General features: G+C 36.2%; 1 protein-coding gene across 5 annotated transcripts in view; it reads left to right on the forward strand.

Annotated features, from left to right (window-relative positions):
• Positions 1 to 13,514, forward strand: part of PTPRD (protein tyrosine phosphatase receptor type D) — a 1,654,013-nt gene that overhangs the window by 1,558,224 nt on the left and 82,275 nt on the right. For all 5 annotated transcript variants that reach the window (XM_056130610.1, XM_056130612.1, XM_056130611.1 and 2 more), the window contains one exon: positions 6,962 to 7,085. In XM_056130610.1, coding sequence (XP_055986585.1) covers positions 6,962 to 7,085 — 124 coding nt within the window. The remainder of the gene's footprint in view (positions 1 to 6,961; positions 7,086 to 13,514) is intronic.

Genomic DNA, 13,514 nt, shown 5'->3' on the forward strand with positions numbered 1-13,514 from the left:
GAAATGAGCACTGGTGGAAGTTATCTTTTCTGTGTCCTGGAGATCACACAGCTTTGCCCTATTGAGGTAAAAGTTCAGTGACGGTGATTATTTTTACACTGGGAATCTTAAAAAAAGTTTCTCTCTCATTACTTTGGACTTAAATGATCTAAATCAGAGGTTCTCTTCTTGAGGGATGACTCAAAAAGCTTTGAGAACTAATTTAGATGAAGTGAGCAAACAAAAAAATATAATGACACAGGATGCATATTAGCCAGAAATTTGAAAAAAAAAATGTGCTGAAGCAATAGTTTAACAGGTAGGGTGCTTTCTTTGCACACAGCCAACACCGGTTCAATCCTCACATCCCATATGGTTCCCTGAGCACTTCTAGGAGTGACCCTTGAGCTCAGGGCCAGGACTAAACCCTGAGAATTGCTAGCTACGGCCCAAAACTCAAAAGAAAAAAAATACAGAGTAAATAGACACAATTATATGAACTGCCAAAGTCCATGAGGCAATGAGAAAGTCAACTCTGAGTTCTGGCCTCCAGAATGTGTTTATCACCATACTTTCCAGTCTTTCTTCACATTCCAGTTCTTAAAACATCCTTGGATTCCACTGAAATTGTGTTCTGTATGAAAAAATGTACTCATTTTATACCAATTGCAGGCTTTTGCCAATTGGGCAAAATATAGTCTTTCCCAACTATGCAAACATGGGTGTCTTTCAAATGAACATATATTAACCTATAATTTTCAAACTGGGAGAGGATTAATGAGTGATGAGAATGAAAAAAGACTTTATTTCAGAAATATGAAATTCAAATTTCTCTTTTAAACTTGAGAAATTACTCAAAAATATCAGGGGAAACCCCACACCAAAGACCAAATGAGTCCATTGATGGGCAACCTTGAGTAAAAATGACATTTCTCTGGAAGGTAAGGTCATTGAAAGTTCAGTTCCCTGCAAAAATGATGGTTAGCCTGACCCATACTTTGGCTAGCAAGTAACTAGTCTATTCCTACTATGTAATTAAATTTTTGCTAGTTTTAAAACACAAAAACAGGATGTCTTTTTGTGGTTTCTCTTTGATGAATTTCTACAGGGACTGTTTTGAGGTTTTTAATTTAGGGAGCTGAGTGGAAATAGGAACACAGAGAAACTAGTATTGTGTGGTATTTTGCACATGGGAATTATATTTTTCTGGGCAGAGAAGTTTAAAATTTGAGGGAAGTGTGTTTAAATGTCTTAACTTTAGCATAATAACATCAGTTTTATCAAAGAAAGGTCACTCTTAAATCAAGATGTAATTTTACAGAGTGACTGTAATCCAATCTGCAAATTGATGAGTGCTATTTTGTTCTGAGTTTAGAATTTGTAAATATAGGGGCTAAAGTAAGAGTAACACTGAGTGGTGTGCCTTGCACACAGCCAAGCTGGATTTGGTCTCCAGCACCCCAGATGGTCCCCTAGTCCATCATGAGTGACTCCCAAGCACAGAGCCGGGAGGAAGACCTGAGTACCACTAGGTCCAAAAAAGGAATTGGAAAAAGAGAAGCACTGTGGAAATTTTATTCCCAACCTTCATTCATTGTGTTATAAGAGAACAATTGATGTCATGTGTGAAACAATAAACTTTGTTTAAACTTTTCACAGTACGTGGTATAGGCTATTATTAAATAGTTTAAACTTTGTTGCTCCATTGATCCAGAGAAAGATCTTTAAGTTCTCTGTATCTCTGTTTTCTTATTTCCTGGCGTGTTTTAATTATGTTAACCCTTTCTGGTGTATTTGTGAAGATAAGTGAATTAGGAAAACAAAAACCCAGTAATAGTTGAAAAGTATTAGCTCTGATATAAGAATTTTCATGGGAAACCCATCTTTAGAAGTATTTAGTGATTGCCTGGGAATACAATGAGGCAGCATGCTTAAAATTATGTGATAATACAATGCACAGGTCTTAGAGTTTATTTTAAAAGACCTAGTCAACTTTTGGTTTAATAAATTTCACTTGCTACATTTTTTAACCCTCAATATTCCTCTCAAGGCAGGCTGAAGAATAATGAGCCAGAATTTTGGTTTAGGAGGGTATAGTTTTGGATTGAGTGCTGGGAAGGAAAGAAATGCCAGGGAAAGTTGTTTGGATAATCCAAGGCAGAAAGCTGAGAATAGATAGCTGAGTGTGAAGTGAAGCTCTGGAAAACTAAATACCGAAACCAGGAAGAAGTTGAATTTTCCAGAACAAGAATTCTTTCTTCAGATTGTTTTGAGTAATACTTGAGGTTGCTTCAGTTTAACATTATTTACATGCTGGACTACTCACAAATAGAAATCTGTAGAAATTAACAGTGTATCACTTGTTCCTTTTTTCCCATGTGAACCATTGGATTTCTTTTAAGAGGATCTTAACAAGCACAGTTAGAAAACAAAGGCAAAGCAACTGAGGCATCTCCTATACCAAGAAAGCTTAAAAATAGACTTTGAGTAATTGGTTTTTATTGCTAAGATAGTTTTGCCTCATTAACATCAATAATTAAAATGTGATTCTTCTAATAAGCTTTATTTTTGTGATACACAAAGGATTTTCATATTTTTATATCACTTTACATATTTTCATTAGCCATTCTTCTTTACTGAGTTTACTCCTCTCACTATTGTGACAAAAATAATAGCCTATACTATGTACTGTGAAATGTTCAGACAGATGGATACAGATGAATGTGTATGTGCTGCACAAAGAGAAGTCAGAATTATTTAATCCATGTGTTTCTGATCTTGTGTAAAGTGAGTATAAATGCAAGTCATATCACATCTATTTTATCATCCAGGTGAAGCCAACCTCAGTTTTTAGAACTTGATATTTTCTGTAATTGCCCCAAATGACAAGATAATTTTAGAGGAAGCATCACTCAGACTAGCAAAACAAAGGTGATGTTGTGTGTTATTCCTGTGTTGGTTTTTGTTCATTTTATGATGACCTTCTGGATAGCTAGGAGTTGTCATGGCATAGTAATTACAAGCTGTTAATTATCAGTTGGTCTTTGAAATCACACAGACCAGATTTTGAGGTAAATGTGTGAGTCTAGCTGTATGAATGATTTACTTAATCACTAAATAGCAGAGTATCTGCCACAGAGAAGGCCCTCAGTAAGATTTGTTGGATTAATCTTTCTTGACATCCATTTCCTTCTCTGTCAAGTGATACAACATTTACCTTAAAACATTTGTACAAATTAAATAAAACACAACAGGCAAAGCACAATAAATGACCTGGAAACTGTTCTAATTTTCCTGTTTTTATACGTCTTTTCATGGGTCACATGTAAAGGCTAAACGTATTAGCACATGTGACACACAACTCGTATTTCCATTACTGATTTCTAAACTCTTCAATGTAGTATCAAATGATGCATAGTTCTACAAGTGTACATCAAAAAGGAAAATCACGACCACAATCACGACCATCTTGTTATTCGTCAATTGCCTCGAGCAGGCCCCAGTAATGTCTCCTTCATCCTAGCCCTGAGATTATTTAAAAAGTGCCAAATTCAAGACTCTTTTAGAGTTAGGAGAATGAGACCCATCGTTGTTACTGGTATTTGGCATATTGGGTACGCCACGGGGAATTTGCCAGACTCTGCCATGTGGGCAGATTACATTTGGTAGCCTGCCATTTTGTCCAAAGTAGGAATGAGATAATAAGATATCATAATAGGATGTCTTTGGCTGCTGGAGCCCTGGTCGGGGCGGGGAGGAAAGCTCAACCCACTCCCCTCCAAGGGGCCCTGGCGAGGACAGCCAGGCGCGGGGGCAGGAGACTCTGCGCTGTTCTCTTCCGGGAGCTGGGTTTTATAGTCTCTGAGTCTTGGCTGTTGATGGGATTACATGGCGCCAGGGGGCCAGTTGGTGGGTGTGACCCCCGCCTACTGGAATTTGGAGGATCTGGGTGGAGGATGCTCAGCCCCGATCTGAGTAGGCTTGGAGATCTCAGCCCTGGGACCCACATGCCTTTGTTCCTCTGCCGGTACCTTCATGTGTGTGGAGAGTGGTCTCAGCATAGTGGTGGCTGGTTCTGGAGGTCTTCGGCGGGGAGAAAACTCAACCTGTTCCCCTCCAAGGGGCCCCGGAGAGGACAGCCAGGCACGGGTGCAGGAGACTCTGCGCTGTTCTCTTCCGGGAGCTGGGTTTTATAGTAAAAAAAGGGTGTCATTATGGCCAAGTGGTCTAAGGCGCCAGACTCAAAAAAAGGAAAATGGACACAAGTAATTGTGTCTTAGAGCTGACAGATGCACTTTCCATAGTCTAAGTGTATGGCATTTTATATACTGAGAGTTGTCTGAGTAAAAAAGGCCATCAGAGAAAGTATTATCTTCCACCATCAGTGAGCTTAGGTGCTTGTGGACATAGTTTAGAAAATCATGTATATATGAAGGTTATGTACTTGGTAATACTCATTGATATAAAGTAGAGTATCAGTAGTATTTGTAATTTTTGGATTGTGTATTCCATTACTAAAACATAGAGTAATGATTGTTAGTGGCTAGAGAAAGAGCTCACTGTGCTGAAACATACTTTGCATGCAAGAGTTCTGGGTTCAACTTCCAGTAGCACCCAACTCCCAAGCGAAAAGCTGAGAGTCATTCCTGAAAACCACCAGGTGCGACCCAAAACTCAAAGAAGAAAACCATAAGTTTTAGGTATTCAAGTTTTTATGCACATGAAATAATTTATGTAAAAAGTAATTTACATAAAATGAAAAGTGAGTGAATGCATACATTGTATTTTGGTTTCCATAGTTTATTCTCTAATATTTGTAATCTACCTGTGGAATTATTTTCTAAGAAATTTTCTCAGTAGCATTTATTCACCAGTTCATACTGTGTGTGTGTGGTTGTTTTGAAAGGTTTTTTGAGCCAGGTGTACTGTAAATGCAAAGATTTCTAAAAATAGTAGGCAGAAATGTGGGCAAGGATTTATATTGTAAGCACTATGTAAGTCAAAAACACTATATCTAGCAGTCAAACTGTACATAAAATGTATAGTGTATAAAAAGATATATATATGTACATTTCATAAATGAAAGTTCTTAAAGTTAAGCTTTAGAAAGACTGCTTTTAGAGAGAAAGAGTGGAGGAGAGGCATCAATTAGAGATCAGATACTGAAGGTCTAGATTATGGAGTGACAGTGGAATAGAAATGTGGGGACTGATTTGAGAAATGTTTTATAGAAATCTAAGTGGAGCTGTTTTGCATGGGTAAGTTCAAGGTTGATTGAAGTCTTACAACTGGGCATATGAAGCTTTAGCTGCCTTTATATCAAGGAATGCTTGGAGGGATACGTCCTAAATAACAGATGATGAGTTTCCTTGAAAGACAAACTAGACAGGCCCCTAATTATATTATTCTGGTTTTGACCCTTTGCCTGAGTTATTTTTGCTCTATCTTGCTCAACATTTTACTAGTTTATATGTAAGTTAGCATAGACAAATAAAGGAAAAGGGTTTTATAATACTTAGAAGCTTTGCTTTTGCTTTATACTGCTAAGAATTATAGCAGGTTTGGAAGATGTTGGACGTCAATAGGCTTAACTCACACTTGTGAGTTTTTCTGTTGAGCTGAAGCTTATTTGTTGTAAGACACAATATACACCTCTTTGATGGTTATAATACTCCTGGATATGCGTGATTTTGGAATTCTGACCACATTTTTGGAAATATAATACCAAGTATCAAAAGGAGATGTTCAAATTCTATTAATATAATTCTCTTTTCTTTTTAAAATATTTCATGTTCACATAAGTCTAATTCATAATTTCTGAAACCTTGATTTTGATCATTTCCATTATCACAAAACGATGTCTTAATATGATATCATATTACCAAGAAATCAAAGGTACTGATTTCAGTATCAGTGCAGGAAGTTAAAGAACTACCAAATATTTTAACCTTAAAGTCTGAATTCAGTCTCAGAATAATGTTCCAAACTTCGTCTATAAAATATTTTACTGAGACCTGAGAAATTGCACAGGAATTTAGGTACTTGCCTTCCATGTCACCAGCCCCAGTTCTGTCCCCAACACCTCATAGGACTAACATCACCAGGAGTGACTCCTGAACACGAAGTCAGGAGCACCACTAGATAGTGCCATAAAACACAACACACAGAAACATGTTTTACTTGAAATGTCATATCTGCAATGTGTTTTTAAAGTTATTAAGTAGGTTTGGTTCAAAATCATTATTAGTTACTTTAAAAATTTTACAAGTGTAAAACTTTGCGAGCATAAATTATGTAATTACAATAGCACATAATTACCAATAAAAGTAATAGAAATTTGGTTTATTCTGCATTGTATTATAAATTAATGTGACTAAAATAATTATATTTAACTGACCTTCCTTCTGTTATTTTCAACACTTTGGGTTTACAAGTTTCCTCTGGTTATAAGGATCTCGTGTGTTATAGAGACAGAGACAAAATTTAAAGTTGCATCAAGATATAAACCTTTAGGTTAAGAAATACTTGGAAAACCTGAAAAGTCATTGGAAACAAGCATTCAACTTAAACACTGAGGTTGGGACTGGAGAGGAAAGAGCTGAGAGAAAGATTCTAAATGAAACTGTATTCACAAAACTGCAAGAAAAACTAAACTGAAGTAATGTGTGAACTATATCAGCAGAGGAAGAAATGGAAAAATAAACCATAAGAATTTTTGCTCCTTTCCCTGGAATAACAACATTTATATGTTTATATGATTTTTTATTTGAATTAATATTGGTGACTCTCACTATTATTTACTGTGATTAATGACTTCATGTTAGGCAGGCTGTATTTGTGTTTAGCCTCATAGCTAGGATCACCCTGAAGAACTGAAGCTTCAGAATTTTCTTTGACATCCTGTTTGTTACTTGTGACCTGTGCCTGTAATGTGATGCTATTTAGTATTGATTTTGTGTGTATGCTATTTTTTCTTTTAAAGTCGATTGATCCTGGCCAGCAGTTCACGTGGGAACATTCAAATTTGGAAGTAAATAAACCAAAGAACAGATATGCAAATGTTATCGCATATGATCATTCCAGGGTCCTCCTATCTGCGATAGAAGGTAAGGAAATAGAGCTGTTATGTACATGCTTCTTTTCACGGGATTGATTTTGCGCATAGAAATATAGCTTAGACTGTGTTGTTAGTCATTTAAGATTCAGATGATATTTGTTAACAGGTTTTTCTTTCTCAAATATCTTGGTACCAGCAGCCTGTATCACTTCCTTCATGACCTTATTTCTTCTACCCTAGAGGGAAGACTTGAAAATGTATTGGATGTTTATATGAGAAACAGGTTTTTTGATTTGTTTGTTTAGCAGAGCAAGGTGGTTTTTATTGAATGAAACTTACAGAGAAAGATAAGAGATGGGAATGGGAGAAGGGAGGGAAGGAATACGTGTTCAAGGGAGAACAAGACTTGAAGAGCAAGCTGAGTAATATTTTGAAGTGGCTCATTTGACTGATGATCACTGAAGGTTCTGAATGAAGATGTGATTGTTCAAAAACGATGCCTGAGACTGAGTTGTTTATAAAACAAATGGCAACGACTAAAACAAGTTGGGGGGAAGGGTTCATTTATAGATAATTATTGATATCCGCAAGGAACAGTTCAAAGTTTAGAAGTCAATGATGTGATTAAATAAAAATTAAGCAAACTAGAAACTAATGAAACTAGTCTGTAGGCTGCTTGATCCTTCATTTCTCACAATGGGAGTGAGGAGATATCTCAGACGTTGAGTGTTTTGAAAAAAAAAATGAGGATTAATCCTCAAATATACCTAGCTTCTCCAAGGATTCATAAGGAGAGTATTTTTCATTTATTTCTTTCAATAACAAATACTGCTCTATAATGTGCTGGAAACAATTAGGAATTCAGGTGGAGCACTCAGTATTTTGTTCATCTCAAGGGACCAAACCATGCTGGATTGCTCTCTGTAGAAAATGGTTCCAAATGTTCCTTAAATTCTTCTGTCCATCAAAACACACAGTCCAGTCCTCCAGTTGCCACACAGCGCCAACTTGACCTTCTTGGAATCCAGGAGAGTTTTTGCCACCTTTCAGATTTAAAAGTTCAGTGTACATCCTCTTTTCAGATGTTTTATAAAACATTAAATATTACTATTTTCAGACCCAATCCTTTACGAAATCTTAAAGCAAAAACATTTTTACTTTGAAACTGTCCCAATTCTCTTTCCTGTTTTTCTTTTTCCAAGCTCTGTAGTGATGACTAGTTTATCTTGAAACTCAGGTCAAATCTTACCTGCCTTCTTAGTGCCCAGTGTTAAATTGGAAGTGAGGTTTTGTTTAAAATCTTTCCTATTAAGACCAAAGGCAACTAACACATTATTGCTTCTTGTAGGGAGGCAAAAACAGTTGGTGAACATGCCCATACTAAAGACCTTTTTCCTCAAAATAATGGCATATGTTATAGATATATCTTCTAAAATTTTTACAGCATATTGTGCTTTTTTTTTTGCTTTTTGGGTCACACCCGGCGATGCTCAGGGGTTACTCCTGGCTCATGCACTCAGGAATTACTCCTGGCGGTGCTCGGGAGACCATATGGGATGCTGGGAATCGAACCCAGGTTGGCCATGTTGGCTGCTTGTAAGGCAAACGCCCTACCCGCTGTGTGCTCCAGCCCCATAGTATCCCTTTTTAAGGCACTGTAGCACTGTCCTCCCATTGTTCATTGATTTGCTAGAGTGGGCACTAGTAACATCTCACAACAAATTGTGAGACTTGTTACTGTTTTTGGCATGTCGAATACAATACATCAAGGGGAACTCCCCAGGCTTTGTCATGGGGGCGAGATACTCTCGGTAGCTTGCTGGGCTCTCCGAGAGGGGCAGAGGAATCGAACCCAGGTCAGATGCATGCAAGGCCTTTGAGGCAAGTAAGGATTTTTTCCGTACTGAAAAAAATTGATCAAGTTCATTCAAGTTTATTTAAAGCTTGCTCTCGCAGGATAATATCTGTGGATAATTGCTTCTCTGAAGTCCTGTTTAGAAGTTTGAATTGGTAAATGTGGCTAATTAACATTTAGGGTTTATTTATATTTTCCATGTTAAAATGTAGGGGAAACTAGCAAGTTCTTATCTAAAATTTCTCAAATCAACATAGTAAAATAGTAGACCAAAACAAGTTACATTTGAGAGTATTTTTTTTAATTCCTGTTAGTGAAGCAAAGTAAATTTTAGGAATAAAATAAAAAAAAATAAAAATGAACAGCTTGTTCGGCACAGTCTTGGTTGGAGGGCTTGTTGGTCAGCATTAGCTATATCATATTGTATTTTCCGTGCAGAATTAGGTCTTTCAAACCCACCACTTCCCTGTACTTTTTGCCCACTTTGTTATCATTTCCCTGTTATTTTCCACCATCTTGGCCACAAATATATCAAAGGACAAGGAATGTTTCCCCTTGTACTTACTATTATGATAGTTGGAAGCTATGTACATTTTCATTCCTGAACTATTTTTACAGTGTAAAAGTCAAAGCACTCAAATAAGACTAAAATCTGCCTTTTTATAGCTCTATGCCCACAAGTACACCCTATATCTAGAGCTGACCTAGAAACCAAAAGTCTTTTAGTTGTAAATGTTATGCAAAAGGTTAGAAGCATTCAATTGAATGTATGTGCAATACAGAGTTTTAATCTGGATTACAGTCTTGGACAGCATTTTATCTTGGACTAAAACCTAACTAGCAGATCGATAATTACAGAGTATTCTCTAACCATAAAAAAGCAGGATGGGGGTGGGGGGGGCGGGGAAGATCCAAAAACCACTTAGGTTTTCGTTTCAAAGGAAGCTTTGATAATAGACCTTTTTCCCCAGTGTTTCAGTATGTTAAATGATTTAATGCACAATTTATACAACTTAGTAAGCATGTTTTGATTCCCCCTGTGGCAGTGACTCTAAGTCATGTGGTTAAGGGTTTTATTTGTGTACCTTTCTTATTCTTCTCTCTAACTTTCTTCGTATAACTGTGCAGACTGGCATGACATACATTGAAGAAAAAAGTCAAAGATGCTGCAGTGTTTTTTATTGTTTTTTTCTCTCTGCCATTGAGATAATGACAGAGAGAGAGAAAAAAAGGAAAAAGACATCAGGAATTGTTTATGGGACCTTATGTGCTTAATGAACTTCTTGAAAATGGTGGCACTTGATAACAAGTTTGTAATTTGTTTTGTTTGTTTGGGGGCCACATTCCAATGATGCTCAGGGGTTACTCCTGGCCCTACACTCAGGAATTACTCTTGCTGTTGCTCAGGGGAAAATATGGGATACTTGGACTCAAACCTGGGTTGATCACATGCAAAGCATGACCCTAATCTCTGTACTATCCCTCTGGCCCCATATTTATAATTTTAGTCATTTTTCTTTTTACTCTGAGGAAACAGAGGAAGATTTCAAGGAAGAAACACAGTTGTATTTACTTGAAAGACATTTGATTTTATCAGTATAGCTACATGCATATTTGTGCAATTAAGAGAATATGTAATCTCTGAAGATGACAGGTTTTTAGGTGGTAATTCTTATACATCTACTAAAGGTAAAGGTAAAGGCCCTCCCATTGATCGTCAATTTGCTCGAGCGGGCCCAGTAACGTCTCCATTGGAGACTTTGTTGTTACTGTGTTTGGCATATTGAATACTCTCTGTAGCTTGCCGGGCTCTCCGAGAGGGGCGGAGGAATCGAACTCGGGTCGGCCATGTTGGCCGCTTGTAAGGCGAACACCCTACTGCTGTGCTATCGCTCCAGCCCATCTACTAAATTATATATAATTAATAATCATATATATGTACAAATTAATGACCTAAATTTTCTAGAGTATAAAATTGTCAGAAAAAGAAACTTGATTAACATAATAAATGAGAAATAGAAAAATTAAAAGATGAAGAATAATGTAATCTAAGTTTAGGTCACAATGCTAGAATTGTCTAGTTATATAACTGATTTCTCTGAGTATCTGTCTTTTCACCTGTAATCTCTTTCGTTCTGACTTCTAATTATTACTATGTAGTTTCTTAAGAGCCAGAGAGATAGTAGAGTGAACAGAACTTGCCTTCCATGCTGCAAACCCATGGTTGATCCCCAGCATCCCATATGATCCCCTGAGCTCTACCAGGAATGATGTCTGAGTGTAGAGTCAGTATACCTTGTGTGCCACTGGGAGTATCCTCTAACCATCCGCTCTCTACCCACAAAAAGAGTCTCTCATCTTATTTACTATATTTATCACACTCTGAAGAACCAACAATGTAGCCATCTGCACTTAGAGTTAAAAAAATCTGAAGCTCAGAGAGATTTGATATGTCTATTAGGACTATAACTCTTTCACTCGGGTTTCCAAGGGACACATCATACACACTGCTTTTCTGACATATTGTAACTCCAGTTTAATATGGATCAAAACACCCAGACTTATATTTTGCTTAAAAAATAATTTTATCATTTGACATTAATCTGTGGATTGCAGAGCCATTATATTTTAGTTCCTAATTTATGACATATTTGGCCTGTAGCAATAACAGAATTTAGAGGTAATCTACATTGATCCAGAGCATCAAAGCCTATAGAAATAAGATCAAGTTTGTCTACACCTAATTCCATAATCATGTATTTGCCTACAATATTTTGAGATATCTCTTCAACTTCTTATGAAAATAGCAGTGTCAATACTTTGCATCTTATTTTGTGACAATGCCTTGGAATTATCAAAATTAAATCTAATTATTACAGTTCTAGATTAAAGAAGTTTTTTTCTGAATATAACTATTTACATTTCCCTATGTTTATTGCCATCACTAGGATTTTAATTGCATTTAGCCATATTGATAATTTTTAAGCATTGTTGGACAGCTCTAAATATACAAAATCAACAAGAAAGAAAGATATGGTCATCTGGGTACTTAATAAGAGCTGAATATCATATTAAATATTTATGTATAAAAATCCATGACTGTTTTATTTACAATGTTCTGAAGAATTTCAAAAGCCATTCGTCATCATTTGTCATTACCAATTTTGCAGATAGTTAAACTCTTAAACTTTAAGATGTTGACTAACTGGGGCTGGAGTGATAGCACAGTGGGTAGAGCATTTGCCTTATACACGGCCAACCCTGGTTCAATTCCCAGCGTCCCATATGGTCCCCCAAGCACTGCCAGGAGAAATTCATGAGTCAGGAGTAACCCCTGTGCATTGCCAGGTGTGATCCAAAGGGAAAAAAAGAAGATGTTAACTTATTATAACTGCTTTTAATGAAGAGCTAGTAAGTGAATGCACCAAAATTCTGATACACAAATCATACCTATGATTGCCATTTTCTCCAATAGTTTTTCAGACCTATAGCCACTTTTGGAGTCATAATGAGAAGATATGTGCACACTATACCTTGTTCTAAAACCTCTTTTGCTGGGAGGATTGTTTAATTTTTCATTACACATTTTGAATTGCTCTGATAGGAGTCTGAGATTCAGAGATCTCAAGTATCTTTAGACTTAAGTAGAAGTGAATTTATCAAAACTTAAAACTTAACAGTTTATAAATTACTTTTAGGGTTTTTTTTCTTGTTAGGTTATTTCTTAATGTATTTGAGTATGATCACTAAATAACAAGTTAGAAATCTGGAAGCTAAGTTCCTATTCATGCATTTTTATGACCTTGGGCATGTCACTTATTGTTGCTAATAATGGTTTTAGGGAGCCGGATACTCCTTTGGAACCTGTTGACTATTTTAGACACAACAAAATACATCTCTGTACTTAATATATACAAACAATTTGGAGAGTTCACGGCAGGCTCATTATCTCATATAGGAACCACTGACTTTGAATCTTTTTTGTTCCTCATAAAATGAAACTGAGTAAGACTCTTTTAAAAGCCTCTTCTAACATTCTGAAAATTAATTTTACATCTAGAGATCAATAGGTAAGATAGATATTGAATCTTGAAGAGACTGAATATTTGAATCATTAAGAGATTAGTTGTTACAAGAAAACATACCATTCACCCACATGTACAACTCACACACACACACACACACACACATAGACACACACACTCTTAAGCCGAAGGGTTTACTCCAAATAGAATTATGCATTGGTATGTATTTCTCCTATCAAGCGTATTTAAGTGTTTTTTATCAATGAGTTTGAAACAAAAGCAAACAAACAAAACCTACATCATTCTACATGAATTCTTTAACACTAGTGTTAGATAATCTGATAAAAGCATAACTTGATGAAATTCAAGTTTGCTTAATATTTATTCCATCTTGAAGGGAACATATTAAAATTTCAAAATATAGACATATCAGCTTATTTTCTTTAGTGGTACCTTCCTTTAAGGGACAACATGCCTCTATTGAACCTTTCATAGAGCATTTCTCTTTGGTTTTTAAGAGTTTGAAGAAGTTTACATGCACAACATTAATAACATTCCTGGCACCTAAAATTAATACCACAAGGATATTAGTAAAAGT

The sequence above is a fragment of the Sorex fumeus genome, unplaced genomic scaffold (assembly GCF_029834395.1).
Source record: "Sorex fumeus unplaced genomic scaffold, SorFum_2.1 ptg000079l, whole genome shotgun sequence".
Taxonomy (NCBI): Eukaryota; Metazoa; Chordata; class Mammalia; order Eulipotyphla; family Soricidae; genus Sorex; species Sorex fumeus.